Source organism: Gopherus flavomarginatus, chromosome 20, assembly GCF_025201925.1.
Source record: "Gopherus flavomarginatus isolate rGopFla2 chromosome 20, rGopFla2.mat.asm, whole genome shotgun sequence".
In the NCBI taxonomy this organism is placed as follows: Eukaryota; Metazoa; Chordata; order Testudines; family Testudinidae; genus Gopherus; species Gopherus flavomarginatus.
In genome coordinates, this window is record NC_066636.1 from 19,682,233 (window position 1) to 19,704,718 (window position 22,486).

The 22,486-nt window shown below is 39.5% G+C and overlaps 1 protein-coding gene and 1 long non-coding RNA gene across 6 annotated transcripts; one reads left to right on the top strand and one right to left on the bottom strand.

Annotated features, from left to right (window-relative positions):
* Positions 1-655: 655 nt before the first annotated feature.
* Positions 656-22,033, top strand: LOC127038419 (uncharacterized). Of its 5 annotated transcripts, none has more exons than XM_050931012.1 (5): positions 6,185-6,655; positions 6,780-6,799; positions 8,467-8,557; positions 10,489-10,610; positions 18,275-22,033. In XM_050931012.1, exons 1-5 carry the CDS (start codon positions 6,559-6,561, stop codon positions 19,289-19,291), a joined length of 1,347 nt encoding a protein of 448 aa, XP_050786969.1. In that variant the 5' UTR covers positions 6,185-6,558; the 3' UTR covers positions 19,292-22,033. The 5 variants fall into 5 exon arrangements, with proteins under 5 accessions (XP_050786973.1, XP_050786969.1, XP_050786974.1 ...); XM_050931017.1 differs by having other exon boundaries at positions 20,360-22,033; XM_050931016.1 differs by lacking the exons at positions 6,185-6,655; positions 8,467-8,557 and adding an exon at positions 656-689.
* Positions 3,639-5,529, bottom strand: LOC127038421 (uncharacterized). Its single transcript, XR_007770627.1, has 3 exons — positions 5,272-5,529; positions 3,913-4,175; positions 3,639-3,721 (listed from the first exon to the last, which is right to left on the bottom strand). It is a non-coding gene; the product is annotated as an uncharacterized LOC127038421 (long non-coding RNA).
* Positions 22,034-22,486: the final 453 nt, after the last annotated feature.

Sequence of the window (22,486 nt, forward strand, 5' to 3'; positions counted from 1 at the left end):
CTACAGTAATACCTATAGCACTTTTCACAATAGCATTTTGAATTCCATATTTCAGAGAAACAAGTAACTACAATTGTGAAATGATGATTCCAAGAAGATAGTAGACTGACATGCTGTTTTTTAAAAAAGAGAACTTGTTAACAGGTTTTGATATTTATTTACATTGCAGTAGCTTCTACAGACCAAGGTCCTATTTGCTACATACTGTCACTGTCCTAAAGACCTTACACTCTAAGTAACCGACCACCCAGATTCATATTGCCTTCCTGAAATAAACTTCTAATTAAGTAACTTTCTGTAGAATTGTATTTTCCTAAGCTTAGCCCTCATATTACCAAGAAATTTAGTCCTTTAATTTTGTTGCTGTGAGTTCTCTGTGCTGAGATATTTTTGACAGCTGTATATAAACCTAAAATGATGTCAAGAGAACTGAAATGCTTTCCCACATAAACTCAATGCAGAAATGAGTGTGCAAGTGCTAGCTCTGCCTACCTTCTCCATAAACTGATGCAATTCAATGACAGTAAATAGACAAATTGATTCAATCTTGTGAAGTAAAATCGATAGTGGGATAACAGTCAAGAGCTTGGACCTTGCTTTTTTAAAAGTGGTTAGCTAGTTATCTCTTGGAACTAAACTTCTGGCTCAGTCTTACTCTTCTGATGTAGAAACACTAAGGTCTCCTTCAGGTAAGAAAGCTACTCCCTCTACTCTCCAAGAAGCTAGAGATCCCATTGCTTTGATTTTGAGATTGGTCCAGTATCCTTGACAAAAGTCTCCTGGATGCACTTGAGCCAAGCTAGTTACCTCCCTTGTTTCTGGCCTAGATGACTGCTTATTCCTTTGATTATTTCTAAAGCACTTCCAGTGGCTCAGAATGAAAGGCATTAAATTAGCTTCACAAAATCCTATGTGCCTATTTCCCCAGGAGATTTGTTTTTTGGGGGGGAGAGGGTCAATGGTTGGGACTGAGCAAAATATTAGGCTTTTATAATGGTAAAGGGTAGATGAGTATATCTTGGGTGTGAATTGGTAGTTTAATAGCCTTGTAAGTCTGCAAAAAAGTAAAAACCTTACATTGTGGTATGCCAATATACAGAGGGGAAAACTTAACTGTAGTGAACAGTACTTTCCCTTTAGATACAAAAATAACATGAAGACTTGAGACATTCATGGGGATAGGTGTTACTGAAAATGAGTGCCATGTTTACAGGCTCATGTGTTGTCCTGACCTGTACTAGCATGCCTTTTTCTCTACAGTCTAGTAAACCTTTAAAAAAAGATCTTAAAAACAGCTTTTGTCTGCCCTGTTAATTATGCTATCGTTGCTCCCTGGACACATTTATGGAAAGTGGGGAAAGCAGTTATGTCAGTATCAAGGGTGCTTTCTCTTAAAGAACCGTTGGTTACTGTTTTACTGTTGCTTATGTCATCCATTTTGTCACAACCTGCACAAGAGTCCCATGCATATTTTTTCCTCATACTTTCTCCATTTATCTCTTCCCCCACTTCCTGCCTCTTCCTCTAGTCCTATTCCCTCCCTTCTCTTGTGTGACTTGCTTTATGCCCCATATTTTGCTCTCCCGTGGTCCTTCTCCCCTCCCCCTCGCTATGCTTCTGTCTCAGTGCTGCCTCGCATCTCATTGTGTTTCTGTTCCCCACCGGGTCAGTGCACACTGACAAGAGGGACACGGCAGCCTCTTTACAGAGAAGCCTGTGGTGATTAAAATGGGGGTGCCCTGCCCCTGCCCCATCCCCATCACCCAGCCAAGCGCAGGCTGCCTGAGGCAAGAGCTGATTGGCCCCTGAGCGCGGGAAAGCCGTTATCCACGGGTTTTCCCCAATGGAGCAGCAGGGGCTAGGCAGCCACCCGCCGCTGACTGGCTGAAATTTGCCGCAGTTTCCCCTCCCCCCGCCTGCGCCGCCCCCCCTGCAGCCTCGTGCGCAGCCGGCGCGCGGGGATTAAGCTTTGAAGTGGCACGAGCGCTTCCTCCTCGGCTCCAACGGTCGCTCCCCAGCCCCTCCGCTTCCCCGCCCCCGCCCTTTTGACCCACTGTGGCTCAATGATTTATTTTTGTGGGGGAAGAGGGAGGAGGGGTGAAACTCCCGCCCAGTGCCATAAATTCCACCTTTGAACCAGCATTTGCTACATAATGTCCGAAAAATAAATAAATTCCTGTCAGCTGGTTAATATTTTTCATCCCCCACTTCCCCCAACCCTGAACTTTCTCCTCAAATCTTGACTGAAAAATGTGATTTTTGTAATGGGCGAGCGAGGTCAAGGATTGTTTTAAATAATCATTTCCCTCATAGTTTTAAAAGTTAAGTTTAATTTGTCAGTTGCTGCCTGGTTTAACCAAATATCAGAAAAAGGCAATTTCTGTCAAGTACACAGTTGACAAAATATCCTAACCACCCAGATCGCTCCCTACCTGTGAGTTTGTTGCGGGTCTGCTGGGAGATTCTGAGGCCAATCAGGCCATTGCTCCCCCTTTCCTCTCAATAAGTACTGGCAAGATGTCCTAACTCCCTCATAGGCACACTTGGGCACTATGGCTTTTATCCCCCGTGGGACGGGCACCCGGTTCTTGTTTCTCTTACTTGCTAGCTGTTTTAATCTCACCCCAGGTAATATTTCACCCTGGGGTATATTTTAATTTGGATATAAATAACTGCTGAAGGACCAGTCACTTGCCAATCCCACACACTCAAAAATTACAAGATTTTCTTGAAAATCATGATTTTTTTAAAAGAAAATAAAAATTCTGTTTTTTTTTTTGTTTTTGTTTTGTTTTTGTCTTCTGGTGCTGTAGCCTTTACGGGTAATGTTTTCAGTCTTCTCTCTGCAATTGTGAGAGCTAGAAACATACTTTTTAAAAGACTGAAGCTGAGATTCTCATATAATCACATGAATTCAGGAGCTGGGGCTTAAAAAAAAGCATCAAATATTGTGAGATTTGTGATAAAGTTGTGAGAACTGACAACTCTAAAAGCCCCCATGTCCTTACAAGCAAGATGGGTAGCACGTTTTGAGCTTGCCAGCACCTGGTCTAGGGAATTGGTGGTTAAAAGAAAATGAGATAAATACCTGGTGTTGCTAAACGCAAGTGTTAAAAAAATCATGAGTCAGGCCACAAAATAATAATGAAATTGGTTTAAAAATAGATTCAAACTAAAACAATGTTGGTTCCTTTTATTTGCCTTCTGGTTTCTGTGTGTTTGGGATGCACTCGGTTCACATTTTCAATGTTTTCTCTAGCCATAAAGGCTAGAAACTTTAAATGAAGGTCAAAATTCTTCACTAATCACATGCCTCCAGGAAATGGGGCTTTAAAAAATATTATGAGAGTTGGTGGCTCTACAAACCCATCTATGAAAGAGGGACCCTGGGAAAAAGCAGGGTCACAAGTGACTAGAAAAGCAGAGAGCAATCCCATTCTGTTATTGGAGCCTAATCTGATTTCCTTTAATGACAGACTCTCATTGATTTAAATGAGTTTAATTGGGCCCTTGGAGATAGGGTAGCTCAGCAAAGAATTGCCTTCCATTTGGTCTTGCTGTTGGAGATGGTTAGTGTTGCTACCCTGATCCTTCAGCGGAACGTGTGGGGTGGGGGAATTCAATGAGGACTTGCCTCTTGTGCTGGTCTCAGGATAGATGCTTGCTGTCTACTCCAGGCCTGCTGCCAACAGGGGAGGTGGGGAGTAAGTGAGTTCTGCTGCTGAAAAAAGAGATTGGGCAAGTCTGTGACTTAGAAATCCTGGCAGGGCTCCTGGCAATTGCTTGGAATTAAGTTCCTGCGTCAAGAGCAAAACATCTATCAAATTACATGTATCGTGTGATTGCAATTTGTCATATGGCTAACACAATTCAATGTTCTATTTATATTAAAATACACAAAAATGTACTTACATTCATGAGAATGGGAATGACTCCAGTTCGCTAGTAGGTCAGACTAAAGTGGCTGGGGAGGGAGTTGTGAGAGTGCTGCAGTTCACATGGATCCAATACCCTACTTAATCACAAGAATGGAGCAATCCGGCACAGTAGAGAGAGATGACACCATGTTGTATGCATAGCTTCATGATCTGCATTTGTTGCTCAGTGGCCAGTCACCTAAAAAACTGGGATTTTATTGTGTTGTAGCCTTAATTTTCTAGGGCTGATGATTTTGCCTGGACAAAGAGAAACATTTAAACCATAACATATGTTAAGCTTCAGTTTTGGACTTTCCACCTTGACCATGTCCTTTTTTAAAAAATAACTGAGATTAGGAAACCCTATCCTCATTCCTCTTAACTCGCCTGCCAAAAATGAGGGAAGATCCAAAAATAAATTGAATGGACTCCAGGACAAATCAAAAGAAAACCACATGTTACATAAAAATTGGCAGCTTCTGGCACTGGGGAAAGGGAACCTATCCCAGAAAATGAAATGGATTCAGGTTACATATTTATTTTTGCATTGGAGAGAAGTTACTTTTGCCATTTTTATGTGGTGCTTTAAAACAATATACATGACGTGTTCTAGTATTTAGTAGTTCTTCTTTCAACAGTAAAGATAAAGTCAGGTTAAAAATTTGCATTTATGCATTGCTGATGGTTGGGTAGCAAAATGAAAGTTACTTGAATCCCAGTTTCTGAAGCACTGTCTGACAGCTCACATACAGAATAGAAGGGTAAGTGGGGGAGGGCCTGTCTCTGCCATTTAGAGATTAGGATTCTAATTTTTCTGCAGCACACGGATCATATGAGAGTGGAATGTGGGCGGGAAAAATAGGAGGCAGAGAATATTTTGAATGAGATGGGAGTAAAAGTATTTAGAAACGGGTTGGGAAGGGAAAAAAATGGTAAGATAGTGCATTTGAACACAATAATAAAAAAGGAACTGGACTGGAAGCAAAATCAAGAGAGTGGTAGAAATGGAACAGATCTAGTGGATAAGGGGGAGACAACCTGAGTGAGAGGTCAGAATTTAACACAGAAAGCAAGAACTGAGAAGGGAAAGAAGGAAACAAATGAGAAGGTCAGGAGAACGGTAGACAGTGTCAATGCATAGAGTAACCAAAAAGAAGGCATGAGAAAGTGACAATACAGACTGGATGGAAAGAAAGAAATGGAGAAGGGTAACACAAAATTGGGGAGGACCAGAGGGGAGAGGTAATTCAGCAGAGAGAGGGAAGGAATAAATAAAACTGTACTGAGCAAGCAATTAAAAATAATTTATTTGAATTTAGAGTAACTGTTGTAAATACTTGGGCACAGTTCTGACCTCAGTTAACCAAGTGCATCTCCCATTACATGCATTCTCTTCCATCCTCCCAGTGTGTCTGCTCCATTCTTGCAAGCAGGGAAGACTTCTGCTCTTTGTTACAAACACTAACTAAATAAACAAGTAGGAGATATCCACCTTTGGAAAACGGTGTTTTCTTATGGATAAAAGAGGAACAAAATAAATTTTGAAAATTTTCTGCTAAAAGGACAGGATTAAATAGGATTGCCAACTTTTCGATTGCAGAAAACCGAACCCCCCTGCCCCACCCTCTACCCCAGCCCCTCTCTGAGGCCCCACCCCGCTCACTCCATTCCCCCCCCCTCCATTGCTTGCTCTCCTCCACCCTGTCTCATTTTCACTGGGCTGGGCTGGGCAGAGGGGTGGGGTGTGGGAAGGGGTGAGGACTCTGGGGTGGGGCAGAAATGAGGGGGTTGGAGTGTGGGAGTGGCTCCGGGCTGGGGCAGGGGGATAGGGTGTGGGAGGGGGTACAGGCTCTGGGTTGGGGGTGTTAGCTCTGGTTTGGGCCTGGGGCTGAAGGGTTCAGAGTGCAGGAGGGGGTGCGGGCTCTGGGAGGGAGTTTGGGCATGGAAGGGGGCACAGGGATGGGGGAGGGGCCATGGGGTACAGGCTCTGGGAGGGAGTTTGGGTGCGGGAGGGGGCTCTGGGCTGGGGCAGGAGGTAGGGGTTTGTGAGGGGGTGCAGGCTCTCGGAGGGAGTTTGGGTGTGGGAAGGGATTCAGGGCTGAGGCAGGGGGTTGGAGTTCAGGAGGGGATTTGGGGTGCGGGCTCCGGGTGGTGTTCACCTCGGACAGCTCCCAGAAGCAGCCAGCCTTTCCCTCCAGCTCCTAAGCAGAGGCACAGCCAGGGGACTCTGCCTGCCCCTGTCCGCAGGCGCCGCCCCACAGCTCTCATTGGCCGCAGTTCCTTGCCAATGGGAGCTGCGGAGCCGGCACTTGGTGCAGGGACAGCGCACAGAGCTCCTGTGGCCGTGCCTCTGCCTTGGAGATAGAGGGAAATGCTGGCCACTTCTGGGAGCTGCATGGAGCCAAGGTAGGCAGGGAGCCTGCCTTAGCCCTGCTGTGCTGCCGACTGGACTTTTAATGGTTCGGTCAGTGGTGCTGACTGGAGCCCCCAGGATCTCTTTTCAACCAGGTGTTCCAGTCAAAAAACAGATGCCTGGCAACCCAAGGATTAAAACATCAAAGACACATGAAAATATTTAAGACCACCTAAATGACAGTAAACTACAGAACTGGAAAATTAGTAAAATTAAAAAGAAGATTCCATGTTTTTGAAAATTAATTTTATAACATTGATTATACAATTCAATATATATAATAAAAATGGAGACTGGATTCAGAATCTACAACTGCTGAGTGATTGTATGTTCTAATTAACAAAGGATGGAAAATGTTTAAGCATCAAATGAAAGTATTTGGAAAGAGTGTCAAATAAGATTTCTTACAAATATCCTTCTAAACTATGCAACTTTCCCTTTTCTCTCAGGTCACAAGACTGCATACCAGGTAAAACCTTTTTTATTATTTATTAGGAAGGAATCAAGGATATATTAAAACATAGGTGTAATCAGAGAAGTGACTATTAAAACCCAGCACCTTCTTACTCTAAATTTCTGCTTTTTGTGCACCTTCAATTTCTATCTGTTTACTTAATGGACACAAATAATTTTTAAATACTGTTAGCACTGGAGAGCCAATACAGTTTTATTTGAAAGAGCTGTATGCGTTGTCAACAGAATCATCAGTTAAATTCTGAGTTTAGGATCTTTTGTACTAGTTAGTGATGATGTAAGGAGGTCACAGTGCTGGTTACATATGGGACACCACAATGTGATTTTTAGAGTCAATTTTTTTGACTATAGCAACATTTTTAAGGTATATTCTCCCTATGTAATGAAAGTGATTAAGTAAATCATTAACCAAATGTCATGCTTCAGATGAACTTTGTTTTTCTGAAAGTATCTTTTTTTATTATCTTACATTTTAAAAAGTTCAATTTAAAAACAAAATTGCTCCTGGATAGAGACCAGTGTTTCCAGCTGTTGTAAACTTTTAAACAACTATAAGCCCTTCTATATATAACTACTTGACAGCACAGCTGAGTTGTTTAGTCTTTTGAAAAGAAACTCAAAGGTTTAGGTAAGCTTATGTGTAGACTGAGTTTTGTGATGCACTTTGTGAGCAAGAATGATGGAAAGCTTTCCCCATTTTTCAGACTCCACTGAAACTGATGGGGTTTCATGATGGATGAATTTAACCTAGCGTCTAGATAGTATACTGAAGCGCTTTAAACTTTTATTATAGCACTTCATTTAAGTTAACTGATAGGTTCACACACATTTAATAATAATGTTATAACTCTTATGTATTTTGATTTTAAAATACTTATAAAATTCACAATATCACAGGTAAATTAGTGACAGCTTCTTTCATCAGAAAGAACCCAATATACTTTAAAAATGGAGATGACAAATTGTATTCAGGAATTACTTCATCTACTGTTGAAATTCAGCCAGTGTTTAGCAGCATGCAACAATAATACTTAAATTTAGTAAAGCAAGTGGAAAGTATCTTCTAAAAATGAAACTGGAAAGGAGAGTTTAGGTGGGCAGAATAGGAGTATCTATATTAGAATTTATTCAGGACATCAGGGTTAACATGCTTTAGCAGAATAATCATGGGATCTTTAACAACAGTAAATTGCTATGAACTTATTTTACACCTTCTGCGTATTTTGCAGTACAGTGCTCTACAACAGAGCATTTGATTAAGCACTGATTCTGAAGAAAGAATACCAGATATTTAAAGACCAATACTACTTCCAGAAAGTTCCTTAGGTTTCTCACATCCAAATTCTGGCTCAGTCCATCCCGGCTTTTACTATGATTCTGTCAGATCTCACAATTACTATTGAATTTAGATTTTTGATAGCATAGGTCCTGGAACTAGGGGTGTTGTGGGTGCTGCAGCACCCCCTGGCTTGAAGTGGTTTCCATTGTATGTAGGGTTTACAGTTTGGTTCAATGGCTTTCAGCTCCCCAACTATAAAAATTGTTCCAGCACCCCTGTTTGATAGTTGTATTTACATTTTCTTTTGAGTGAAACAAACACATTCACTACTGCCTTTAGACGTGTAAACACAGTATTTCCTGAATCACTTATGTTTTTTAAAGGTCAAATTAACACAGATTGACAGCTTTAAAACTGATTTAATGAAGTCAAGAAGATCTAGACCTGATATTATCATAATGCCAAAGGAATCAGGTAAAAGTAGATCATATTGTTCTTAACTGAGACTATCATTTGAATATTTAACACACCAAAGATTAGAATTGGGGGGAAGGATAGCTCAGTGGTTTGAGCATTGGCCTGTTAAACCCAGGGTTGTGAGTTTAATCCTTGAGGGGGCCATTTAGGGAACTGGGGTAACAATCTGGCTGGGGATTGGTCCTGCTTTAAGCAGGGGGCTGGACTAGATGACTTCCTAAGGTCCCTTCCAACCCTGATATTCTATGATTGGTAGGAGTGTCTATATGTGTTTTATCTGCATAAGCTCTCTTATTAAAGATAATGCTGTATTGTGTTAGCTTTTTTGGTTTGTTTATTCTATTAACGATTGCTTGGAACTTTGGTGCTTCTTAATTAAAGGGAGGTAAATAGCACAGACTAGCTTCAAACATAGTGATATTCAAGTTTGGGGCTTCTTTTGTTCTGAGTAGCGACTATTTGTTTTGTGGTGATTCTGAGATGTGGCTAAGGATCAGTTTAGGCTTCTTAATTACAAAACTGTGTTTTGGTCAATTTGATTCAGGACTCCTGAAACCTAGATACTGATTGGCACAATAGTTATGAATTTAAAATGCTTTGAATATTAGCCTTACAATCTTCTTTATGTCTTGAGATATTTTGGGCTTTGTGGGAGCCCAGCACAAATTAGACCAGTCTCATTTATGCTAGAGATCTAGCCTGGCACAGAGCAGCTCCACTGTACATAAAGAGGGCAGTACGGTTCAGAAATGGAACTCTAGTTTGGAAGCATTATTACATATACTTGTTAATAGAGTAATCTTAGTGTGAATATAAGCACTGTTACTCAAGAAGTGAAAGGTTGCAAAGGCAAATTGTCCCCTGCTGATATTGCCTCATTCTGAGCAAATTGTACCTACTTGTGATAGAGCTCTTAGTGTTCAGTCTCTCTTACACTGTGGCAATACTTGTATATCTCATCAGGTCAATAAAGTATTACTGAATTGAAATAAAATTAATTGAATTGATTTTGGTTGCCTGTCTGTGTGATTGAGGCATTACAAATACTGATGGAGGGGAAGTGCAAAAATAAGGGTGAGGTAAGTTTTCTGACAGGAGGAGATGGAACAGCTGGGGAAGATGCCAAGGACAGCCATGGGGTATGAAGGCAGGGGTTCTGGAGGCCCTGCTGTGACTTCTTCTTAGTCTGTAAATTTGGACTGCAGCTTTTATCTAATACAGTCTAAGTTGGCTTCATTGCAGCAAAATGCCTTCTCTATCTGTAGTAAACAAAATGCCTTCCTTACATTATCATAAAATGCATTCATCATCAAATGTATTTGTCGTCAATACATGGCATAAATGGAAGTAGTTATGGAATAAGCTGTACTTTATTGGGTAAATGTTAAATTAAACACATATCCTATACTAATTGGTTTTATATTTCTAATTTCTAGCAATATTAAACCAGGGGGCACAAAGAAAATCAGTGTACATGAAAAACAATATATATTTTAAAACGCTTCTAATTTTATTAAACCTATTCAATGGAATCACTTAAAGCTTTCACAAAAACTAAAATATTTGATCCCATTAAAAAGCCCTATAAGTTTGAGAAATAGTTCTTTTTCCCTGCGGAACTGATTAAATAAATTCACACTTTAACTATATTTTTCAAGATCTCTTTTACTATGGAGTCACGACTAGCATCTTCATAATATATATAAAATGAGATTAAGGTACCTAATTGACTCTGCATGGTTCTGAACCCCTTTGTAATGTCCAGGCAGAGTCCTCCTTTTATCCAGCCCATTTTAAAACATTTGTATTCTAAACAAATATACTTTACAAATAATTTCCAAAAATGAATGTACACTCAAGCTATTGTTTGTTTGATATATTTAGTGCATCCCTATGACAGTTTTTTTTCTGATGACTTATTTCAATAGAGGAGGAATTATTGACATCACATGTGCACCAGAGCAATGAAGAAGTTAATGAAATGATGTCGAAGATTCTGGGAGATTTGGAACCAACAGAATTAATACCTAGGAAACAGTTACCTTTGAAGGTAAGAATGGAAAGTTAGATACAATTATCAAATACAATGTAAAGACTGATCATTCTATTACTTGGACCAAGCATAGAGGACACATTGTGGCTGATTTCCCCCATTTTGTGCAGATGAGGGTTAAGGGTGTGTGAGTAGGGAGGCATAGGCCATGGGTGATAGATAAAACAGGCCAGGGAGCCACTGCTGCGGAACACTGGAGTGGGGCTCCTCGGGCCAGCCCAGGGCTGTGGCTGCTTGGGCTGGCCTGAGGCTCCTTTGGTGGTGGAGGTGGGAAAGGGTGGCTCAGGGTTCCAGATGGCCCAGGGCTTCTCTGGCTGGGGGGGCAGGGGGCTCAGGGCTCCTGCTGCAGAGAGTGGGGTCTCATGCGGAAGGGGCAGGGCTGCAGGGATATCCTCCCTGTGTCTGGAAATATGCCTTTAATAGAAGATTTGGGGCCAACCACCATTGTTTTTTATTTAGAATTTGTGTTTCTAACAAATAAAACAGTAAATTTTCTTAAATCCATTCTTCCGCTGGTATCTCTGTGTAGAGGATTTGAACACAGAGAACTATTAGAAGATCTGCACATAAATCCAAAACTTCAGAACTTAAGTGGCTATTCAACTTTTGTGCTGCTCTATTTTGTGTTGCAAATTTGTAAAATTAATGCAAGTATTACTTAAACCTAGTAACATAAAAAATGCAACTAAGCCCCATAAATTTGTGACAAATGAATTACATCATCTATAATAAGTGATGAATATTGTATATGTATTATTGGCTGCACAATAAATTTCTCTGTATAAATAATAAATATACAACAATACTTCTGTAAACAACCTATTCTTAATTAAATTATTTTAATGTATTTTAGTACAATAGCAGCTGCATCCTCACCCTCCAAATGTGGTATGAAAAAATGTCTATTAAAGAGTTACTTGTTCTAGTGATGTAAGATGGCGATTCTCTGGGTGGGGTTCTGTGACCTGCAATGTGCAGGACGTCAGACATGATCACAATGGTCCATTTAACATTCCTGTGGTGGGAAGAACACCTCAATAGCCCAACACTGTGGCATTTAATTTCAGAAAGGGGAACTATGCAAAAATGAGGAGGTTAGTTAAACAGAAATTAAAAGGTACAGTGACTAGAGGGAAATCCCTGCAAGCTGCATGGACGCTTTTCAAAGACACCATAATAGAGGCCCAACTTAAATGTATACCTCTGTAATAACCTTAGTCCCAGATTTGGACCTTAGCGTCCAAAATATGGGGGTTAGCATAAAAACCTCCAAGCTTAGTTACCAGCTTGGACCTGGTACCTGCTGCCACCACCCAAAAAATTAGAGTGTTTTGGGGCACTCTGGTCCCTCTGAAAAACCTTCTCTGGGGACCCCAAGACCCAAATCCCTTGAGTCTCACAACAAAGGGAAATAATCCTTTTTCCCTTCCCCCCTCCAGGTGCTCCTGGAGAGATACACAGACACAAGCTATGTGAAACTACACAGAGAGACTCCCCCTCTCTGTTCCCAATCCTGGAAACAAAAAGTACTTTCCTATTCCCCAGAGGGAATGCAAAGTCAGGCTAGCAATCCAACACACAGATCTCCCCGATCTCTTCCTCCCACCAATTCCCTGGTGAGTACAGACTCAATTTCCCTGAAGTAAAGAAAAACTCCAACAGGTCTTAAAAGAAAGCTTTATATAAAAAGAAAGGAAAATAAGTACAAATGTTCTCTCTGTATTTAGATGATACAACACAGGGTCAATTGCTTAAAAGAATATTGAATAAACAGCCTTATTCAAAAAGAATACAAATCAAAGCACTCCAGCACTTATATTCATGCAAATACCAAAGAAAAGAAAACCATAGAACTTACTATCTGATCTCTTTGTCCTTACACTTAGAAACAGAAGACTAGAAAGTAGAGCTACTTCTCCAAAGCTCAGAGAGAGCAGGCAGCCAGAAAACAAAGACAAAGACACTCAAATCCCTCCACCCAAAGTTGAAAAAATCCGGTTTCCTGATTGGTCCTCTGGTCAGGTGCTTCAGGTGAAAGAGACATTAACCCTTAGCTATCTGTTTATGACACGCCCCCCAAATTGCAGACAGTGGGGAAGCTCACTGGCGGCGATTTCCTTCTAGAACTTGAAAATAAACAGATTAATACAACACATAGGCCTTTACATTTTTTTTTTGTTGTTTTTTTATTTCTCGGTGGTGGGCCGACTCTTCTTCTGCTTGTTTCCTTCGGTAGGCCACCTCTTCTTCTTCTTGCTTCCTTCTGTGGGCCAACTCTTCTTCTGCTTGTTTCCTTCGGTAGGCCACCTCTTCTTTTTCTAGTTTTCTTTTGTGTGCTGCCTCCTTGGCTGCCTCTTTGGCTGCCTGTTCTCTTTGGTAGGCTGCCTCTTTGATTTGTTCTTCTCTTTCTTTCATCTCCATCTCTTTTTGTTTTATTTCCAGTTGTTGCCTGTGTTCAGCTTCTTTGATTTGTTCTTCGGCGTCAATTTTTGCCTTAGAAGTCATGGTTCCTGTTTTTTTGTGTTGGGGTGCCCTCCGGTGTTTATCTTCTGAACTGCAGGTTCTCTGTTGCCTCCTGAAGTCTGCCTAGCAACAGTGCCTTTAGCTAATTTTCCTTTTTTCTCTCTAGCTAATGTTCAATGAAGGGAAACCAGAAAAACCACTTTATTTGCATGCATATAAGTGCCGGTATTTGCCTCCTAATGGGAGCGCTATTGCATGACAAAAGACCCTTAACATGCAAGCCACAAACTGCGAGAGAGAGCAGAAAAAAAAATTCTCTCTGGTTCCCTTTTAAAACCAACTGCTTCTCTCTGCTAAAAAGCCCTTAGCAGAGAAAAGAAAAATATAATATTTCTACTGGCTTCTGGGTTCTGTCTATATCCCACCGCTGCCACCATGTAATAACCTTAGTCCCAGATTTGGACCTTAGCGTCCAAAATATGGGGGTTAGCATAAAAACCTCCAAGCTTAGTTACCAGCTTGGACCTGGTACCTGCTGCCACCACCCAAAAAATTAGAGTGTTTTGGGGCACTCTGGTCCCTCTGAAAAACCTTCTCTGGGGACCCCAAGACCCAAATCCCTTGAGTCTCACAACAAAGGGAAATAATCCTTTTTCCCTTCCCCCCTCCAGGTGCTCCTGGAGAGATACACAGACACAAGCTATGTGAAACTACACAGAGAGACTCCCCCTCTCTGTTCCCAATCCTGGAAACAAAAAGTACTTTCCTATTCCCCCAGAGGGAATGCAAAGTCAGGCTAGCAATCCAACACACAGATCTCCCCGATCTCTTCCTCCCACCAATTCCCTGGTGAGTACAGACTCAATTTCCCTGAAGTAAAGAAAAACTCCAACAGGTCTTAAAAGAAAGCTTTATATAAAAAGAAAGGAAAATAAGTACAAATGTTCTCTCTGTATTTAGATGATACAACACAGGGTCAATTGCTTAAAAGAATATTGAATAAACAGCCTTATTCAAAAAGAATACAAATCAAAGCACTCCAGCACTTATATTCATGCAAATACCAAAGAAAAGAAAACCATAGAACTTACTATCTGATCTCTTTGTCCTTACACTTAGAAACAGAAGACTAGAAAGTAGAGCTACTTCTCCAAAGCTCAGAGAGAGCAGGCAGCCAGAAAACAAAGACAAAGACACTCAAATCCCTCCACCCAAAGTTGAAAAAATCCGGTTTCCTGATTGGTCCTCTGGTCAGGTGCTTCAGGTGAAAGAGACATTAACCCTTAGCTATCTGTTTATGACAACCTCAAATTAAAAAGCACAGTAAAAGAACTGAAAAAGAACCACTGTGGCTTAACAGCCATGTAAAAGAAACAGTGAGAGATAAAAGAGCATCTTTTAAAAAGTGGAAGTCAAATCCTAGTGAGGTAAATAAAAAGGAGCATAAACACTGCCAAATTAAGTGTAAAAATGTAATAATAAAAGCCAAAAAGGAGTTTGAAGAACAGACGATCTAGATAAAAAAGGAGCACTTAAAGACGATAAAATAATTGCGGAGAAACTAAATGAATTCTTTGCTTCAGTCTTCATGGCTGAGGATGTTAGGGAGATTCCCAAACCTGAGCCATCCTTTGTAGGTGACAAATCTGAGGAATTGTCACAGATTGAAGTGTCACTAGAAGAGGTTTTGGAATGAATTGATAAACTTAACAGTAACAAGTCACCGGGACCAAATGACATTACCCAAGAGTGCTGAAATCACTCAAAATATGAAATTGTGGAACTATTAACTATGGTTTGTAACCTATCCTTTAAATCAGCTTCTGTACCCAGTGACTGGAAGATAGCTGATATAACGCCAATATTTAAAAAGGGCTCTAGAGGTGATCCCGGCAATTACAGACTGGTAAGTCTAACGTCAGTACTGGGCAAATTAGTTGAAACAATAGTAAAGAATAAAATTGTCAGACACATAGAAGAACGTAAATTGTTGGGCAAAAGTCAACACGGTTTCTGTAAAGGGAAATCGTGTCTTACTAACTATTAGAGTTCTTTGAAGGGGTCAACAGACGTGGACAAGGGGGATCCAGTGAACATAGTGTACTTAGATTTTCAGAAACCCTTTTACAAGGTCCCTCACCAAAGGCTCATACGTAAATTAAGTTGTCATCGGATAAGAGGGAAGATCCTTTCACAGATTTAGAACTGGTTGGAAGACAGGGAACAAAGGGTAGGAATAAATGGTAAATTTTCCGAATGGAGAGGGGTAACTAGTGGTGTTCTCTAAGGGTCAGTCCTAGAACCAATCCTATTCAACTTATTCACAAATGATCTGGAGGAAGAGGTAAACAGTGAGGTGGCAAAGTTTGCAGATGATACTAAACTGCTCAAGATAGTTAAGACCAAAGCAGACTGTGAAGAATTTCAAAAAGATCTCAAAAAACGAAGTGATTGGGCAACAAAATGGTAAACTAAATTTAAAGTGGATAAATGTAAAGTAATGCACATTGGAAAAAATTACCCCAACTATACATACAATATGATGAGGGCTAATTTAGCTACAACTAATCAGGAAAGAGATCTTGGAGTCATCGTGGATAGTTCTCTGAAGACGTCCACGCAGTGTGCAGTGGCAGTCAAAAAAGCAAACAGGATGTTAGGAATCACTAAAAAAGGGATAGAGAATAAGATGGAGAATATCTTATTGCCCTTATATATATCCATGGTACACCCACATCTTGAATACTGTGTACAGATGTGGTCTCCTGATCTCAAAAAAGATATACTGGCATTTGAAAAGGTTCAGAGAAGGGCAACTAAAATGATTAGGGGTTTGGAACAGGTTCCATATGAGGAGAAATTAAAGAGGTTAGGACTTTTCAGCTTGAAAAGAGGAGACGAAGGGGGGATATGATAGAGTTATATAAAATCATGAGTGGTGTGGAGACAGTGAATAAGGAAAAGTTATTTACTTGTTCCCATAATATAAGAACTAGGAGGGCACCAAATGAAAGCAGGTTTAAAACAAATAAAAGGAAGTTCTTCACACAGCACACAGTCAACCTGTGGAACTTCTTGCCTGAGGAGGTTGTGACGGCTAGGACTATAACAGGGTTTAAAAGAGAACTAGATAAATACATGGCGGTTAAATCCATTAACGGCTATTAGCCAGGATGGGTAAGGAATGGTGTCCTTAGCCTCTGTTTGTCAGAGGGTGGAGATGGGTGGCAGGAGAGAGATCACTTGATCATTACCTGTTAGGTTCACTCCCTCTGGGGCATCTGGCATTGGCCGCTATCGGTAGACAGGATACTGGGCTGGATGGACCTTTGGTCTGACCCAGTATGGCCATTCTTATGTTCTTACATTATGTTCTTCTGATCTTAAAGTCTGAGTCTATAACTGTGGACTTAAGGGCCTGAGGACCTTATTTGCCTTGTTGGAATCAGAGCAAATTCCTAATCAATGACCATCTATTATAGCTGAACTAATGTAAACCTCAAATGTAGATAAGGAAAACTCCTATGTGTACTAGGGGAGCTTCCCTTCATTTTCGGGTAGGAGTATACGCCACTGGTGCAAATCATAGCTCTCCTTGTCTAAAGTCAGGGTTTGCAACAGTGCAGCTGCACTGAGCTGACTAGTGATTGCTGCAACCAGGATAAATTCTCAATGTAGACAAGGTCTGATTCTCCTCTTCCTTGTATCTTGTGTAGTCATTTACAATGGGCAAACTGAATGAAAGTAAGGTGTAAAATGCGGCCACTTTGATTTTGGTGATATTTTATACTCAATTTGCATATGTGTAAATGACTATACAACCATCAATGTGAAGAATCAATATGTATATATTAAATTGAGTCTGTAGCTTGCAGACTGCTTATATGATTAAGATAAGCCTCCCCTTGTATTTTTAAATCAACATGTGTTTTCTTAAAGCATTTGAACAAGAAAAACCCCAAAACACTTCAGAAACCAGGCAATAGTGTGTTTGTATGGGAATTTATTTTTTGTAATTGGAGATATACCTGTCTCCTAGAACTGGAAGAGACCTTGAAAGGTCATCAATTCTAGCCCCCTGCCTTCACTAGCAGGATCAAGTACTGATTTTTGCCCCAGATTCCTAAGTGGGCTCCTCCGGGATTGAACTCACAATGCTGGGTTTAGCAAGCCAATGGGCAATTCACTGAGCTATCCCTCCCCAAATTTACTTTAAACAAAAACAAAAACAAAACAGCATAATTAGCCTCTGGTACTCATTACTACAAACTATCACTGTGGCTAAGAGTATAGCAGGATTAAAAAATGGAATAGGGACATTTACATGAATAATAAGAACATCTACAGTTACATAAGTTAAGATTTTTTTTGTACAATTATAAACCTTCATGCTTCAGATTATAAACTGACCACTACTTTATGGATGTCAGGAAGCAGCTTCTCCTGTTATTCCTAACCTTCTACAGTTATTCCAAACTGTTAATTGTGGAATTTCTTGTTCATGTCTCTGGTAACAGCCACTGTCAAAGGCAGGATACTGGACTAGATGGAACAGTCCAGTATGACAATTCCTAGGTACCTTACAGATATAAATAGGTAGTCTGTGACTTGCAGCAGATAGCAGATCTATCTATCTATTGTGATAAACTCAGGACAGATAATTGCAAGGGAGGGGGTAGAAATCAGTCTCAGAGGGTTAAAAGTCCCTCCTCCCTATCAACTGGGGGTGGGGGGTAACTACAGGTCAATCAGGTTCAGCTGAGAAGGGGTTACCAGAGTATCAATTAGAATCAACTGAGAGGGAGCTTCCTGAGGTTAATTAGGATCAGCTGATTCCAACTAAGGGCTGCCTGAGACCTTTTTAAACCCTCCCCGGGGGGGGGGGGGAGAAAAAGGTGGAGAAAGAAGGAGTTCTGCTGCCAGTAGGTTAGGAGGAGCAAGACAGTGAGCCTCACTAGGAGAGGAGGCTGCATTTCCTCCCATAAGGGAGAAAAACATGCTAAAAAGACTGGTGGAGGGAAGGAATGGACTTCCCCTGCGCCACCAAAAGGGACTATTTTACCCAAGCCTGTCTTGCCAGGGCTAAAAGCTGCAGAGGCTGGGGAGACCGAGAAGGTGCCTTGCCACACTATCTAAATTACACACACATGTACTATGGAGCATACTAAAATTTATTACATATATTTTTTCTTTTTTAGAATCTTCAGGAGATCATTACTCAGAAAAAGCAAAATACTTATGTAGATGCTGATCTTTCACAGAAGATTAGGTGGGCTTCTGAAAAAAGGAGAAGAGTATCTTTGGAAAAAAGGAGGAAGAGATTTATTTTAGCAAAGTCAATACTAAGGGCCACAAGAAATGACAGCTGGATTTCCAGAAAATACAATAAAACACAAATATGTATGATAGAAAACAAACAGACCAGTAAAGGCAAACTGCAGGAACAAGATAGGAATATAAAGTTTAGAATTCAGAAACAAACACCTAAATATGTCAGAGGATTATATCCCTGTGCTGGAAAAGCCAAAAAACAACAAACATTAAAATATACTAAAAATATTAAGAACAGAAAAACTAACTGGAGAAAAAAGAACTCAACAAGTAATGCCAAGAAGGAGCAAATGTTAGTACTGAAGGAAAGAAGAAAGAGAGAAGTATACATACAGAAAAGAGTAAAGGCTTTTAAAAATCCAGTCGTTCACGATAACTCATCCAACTATTTTACAGTTTATGGTACACCAGTTACTGTTCAGAATAAATTATCAAAAAGACTAAGGAAAAACCTAATTGGTTTTAGAAGAAATACAAGAGAAAGATCTTTAAATTATTTCTTGCAGAAATTTGGTGATTTTCTTAAATACCTTGCAAGACATAGAACAGTTGGTAATGAAAAAGTTACAGGAATTGATATTAGTCTTAAAATAAAAAAAAACCCAAATAAGTTTCATGTTCCCATGAGAACACAAAAACCAAACTTGAAAATTCTAATATTATCAAAAAGTACTGCTCAGCCTCCAGGAATACTGTCCTTCCGAAAACATATGGGAAGAGCAGAAATGAAAAGAAAGATGTCACACATGAACTCTTGGAAAACTCCTCATTCTGTTTCTTTTCAAAAAATAAAACATAATTCTGAGCATAAATTCAGACTCAATACATTTAGAGCAAATGAACAGAATAGTGTTTTAAAAACCAGAGGAATAAAGAAACAGTAAAGCAGATGAAGAAAATAGAAAAGGGAATGGCAGAAAGGCCTAGAGGCACAAAATTATAGCTTTTATTCAAAGGTTTAAAAGATAAACAGATGAAAAAAAAATCACTTTATAAAGTTCACCACAAAATAGTAAATGTAGGGTTGATTACTAGAAAACCCCATTCACAGCAAATTTGGAAGTACCATGATGATGTCAACTCATTTTAAGAGACAGAAGCAAGTAATTGGCACAGAAAGGAAGCAAACACTGCTAGCCTAGTTACTCATTTGAAGCTGTCAGAAACAGTAAAACACATACCAAACAATTCTAACAGCAGAGCAAAACAAATTCAACTTGGCCAAATGCATGAACTGCTAAGAGAACTAAAGATATTCATTAGGATTTTACTACAGCAGATGCTGAAGCTGGCACAGGAAAATGTTAAACATTTGACCAAAACTTCTGCCAAAACCCCCTCAGAAACTCCTTAATATGCCTCAATTTTAAAAATTCAGGAATAAAAAAAATTCCTGTGAAACACAGACTAAAATCTAAAAGTGCTGAGGTGAAATAAATTATCATATTGCGAATTGGGAGGAAAAAAGCAAAATTAAACTCTAAAAAAAACCTTCATCTCAGTTTCAGTCTCTAGGGGAGAAGGAAAAGAAACTTTGAAAAAGTTGTGGATTTGAACTTTTTCTTTTCTTAGAAAAAATCATTAATTTGTTTAATAAAAATTCTTCAAGCTAATGTTATTCAGTCAAAGTGAATTCAAGTATTTTACCACCAAAATAAAATAATAGAAGTTTGTTAGTATTTAATGCTACTTTATTGAAATATGGCTTTGTTTAGCTAGACTTTTAAAAGTTCATATTCAAATATATTGATTCTCTATGTTCATTCATATGAGTGTGTTATATCAAGCATATACAGTAGCTGAAGTTACTTTGGATAAACAGTAAGCAAGTCCATTAAAATAACATCGCATAAGTGCAGACTCTAAAAGGGTTGATTGCCCTTTAGGCTCTATTAGAATATTTTCACTTGCATATCCTTGACTTTCTTTTTGTCTTTGTAACTCCTACACAGGTCAGTGGGCCAAATTCTGGCACTGCAAAATAGCCAGCCTCCAGAAAACCCAGAGCCAGCAATAGGAGCACAGGGCAGAAGTTGGCTATACTTATTCTAGTCTCTTACAGTCACAATCAGAAAGTGGTTTCCCCACAGACTTTCCATGACTAGAGCTGCAGAAGGGGCTTTATATATGGTGTGATCTAATAGTCAGGGGATATGATTGAGATGTCTATCCATTTATGCTCACTGATGTATGTGGTCATGCCTTCCACTGATAGCCCCTCTGCAAATTATTCCCATCTTGTCTAGAAATAGACTGTCAAAAGGAACTGTGTCTGGGGTTGATTTTGGCTGGAATACATTTTTACATTAATGCTAAACTTCAAGGGGCAATAAGTGAAATAATTACTCTTAATATTAACATAGTGAAATCATACTATATTAAGTCAAAGTACACAATCACATGTACAATGTTAATTCTTGACATCAAGAGGGTCAATTAGTCTTCAGTGGATGGGCCACTTTAAAAAATGATGGGTCATACACTGAATATGCATTCAAATTTTCTTCCAAAGATAGTGTTGAATGGAATTCAACTTTAATGAATCATCTTACCAACATGCTGAGAACTTGCTATCACAGAGCAGCTACTGGTCTTTGTTGAAAACGCTATCAAATGTAATATAGCCTTTTAACACTAACCTATCAGGCCAGTCTGAGTTGTAAAGATCTGTGCTGGAATTCCTTTCTTTGGGTTTTCCCCCATTTTTTCTTCCTTTTTTAAAATTCTGCTTATGCACTGGAGATGTATTGTAACTAACCTTAAACTAGTTTCAGACTTGGAGCTTTCATAGTTAGCTAATTAGAATTAATTGCATCTTTTACTGCATATGTCAAACACTCTATGGGACACTCTATACTACTGTTATAAACCGTGTTAAAGGTCAGGGTTGAACCATGTTGTGGCTCTGAGGCAGTAATCTCCGTGAAAATCTCCTTGTGGGGTATCACCACTATCTGTGTGGAGGGGGTGGGGAGACTATGGACTCAGTGCACAAATCTAGTGGTTCCCAAAGAATCTGTGACAGGCCCTGATCATCCGTTCAGAGGCCCAATGCCTATGAGCTCATACTCTCAGCAGCTCCCTCATAGTATGGCTTTAATAGGGCCTCTACTACAGACCCACACCGGCCACAGTTTCCTCTTGAAATTCCATTTGAGCTTCACTGGGTGCAGAATATTTGTGGATAAAATATTTGTGTCCTGCTTCTGGCCTGCCTACCCTGTCTTGTATTTTCTTTAGCAGTATTAAAATATTCTATATTTTGTACAAACTTTTATATTTCCCTTGTTTATTTCAGCATACCTTTTATCTTGCATGTTCCTTGTAAAATAATTGTTTATATCTTATATTGTATTTTCTACTGTACATTTATATAAAAATGGCTTTCATTATCCTTTAGAAAATATTTTTGTTGTATTGATTGCAAAAGCCAACCATCTGCTATTTATAAAACATTAATTTGTAAAGTTTCTCTGTTTTATAAGAAAATAGAGTGGGTATATGAAAAAAATGTAACTATGGGAAATATCTTGCCACTGATTTTTATGCAAAACCCATCACTAAGTTGAAGAAAAGTTCTGCATGCAAGATGTTGGGCAGGATGGTATAATAATAAATATTTTTCTTGTTCAGAATGCTTTATAAACATCAATCCTCATAATACATAGGTCAATAAATGTTGCAAACATCATTTTACAGAAGGGAAATATTAAGTAGGCTTGCCCAAGTGGATAAGAAGAGTTACAGAAAGCCACAGTAGAAGTAATTGTCAAGGCAAGGATTGGAAATCAGAAAGTGCTGGCCCTAGGCTTCTGTTCCCATCATTAAACCATTCCTCTTTGACAGCTGATATTATTAAATATGTTGCTTACTAGTGTAAATTGTTATTTAAGGCCCAGTCCTGAATTTTTCACACAGGGAAAAGTCTCACTGAAGTCAAATTCAGCTTTCCTTCTGTAAGGAGTGCAGGATTGGACTGTAATACTGTTACTGTGATCACATTACACCGTGTTAACCAGAAGTCAAATGCCAACAAAATTTATTGTTTTTTTCTAAAGGAGTTTAAGTGCTGTGAAATC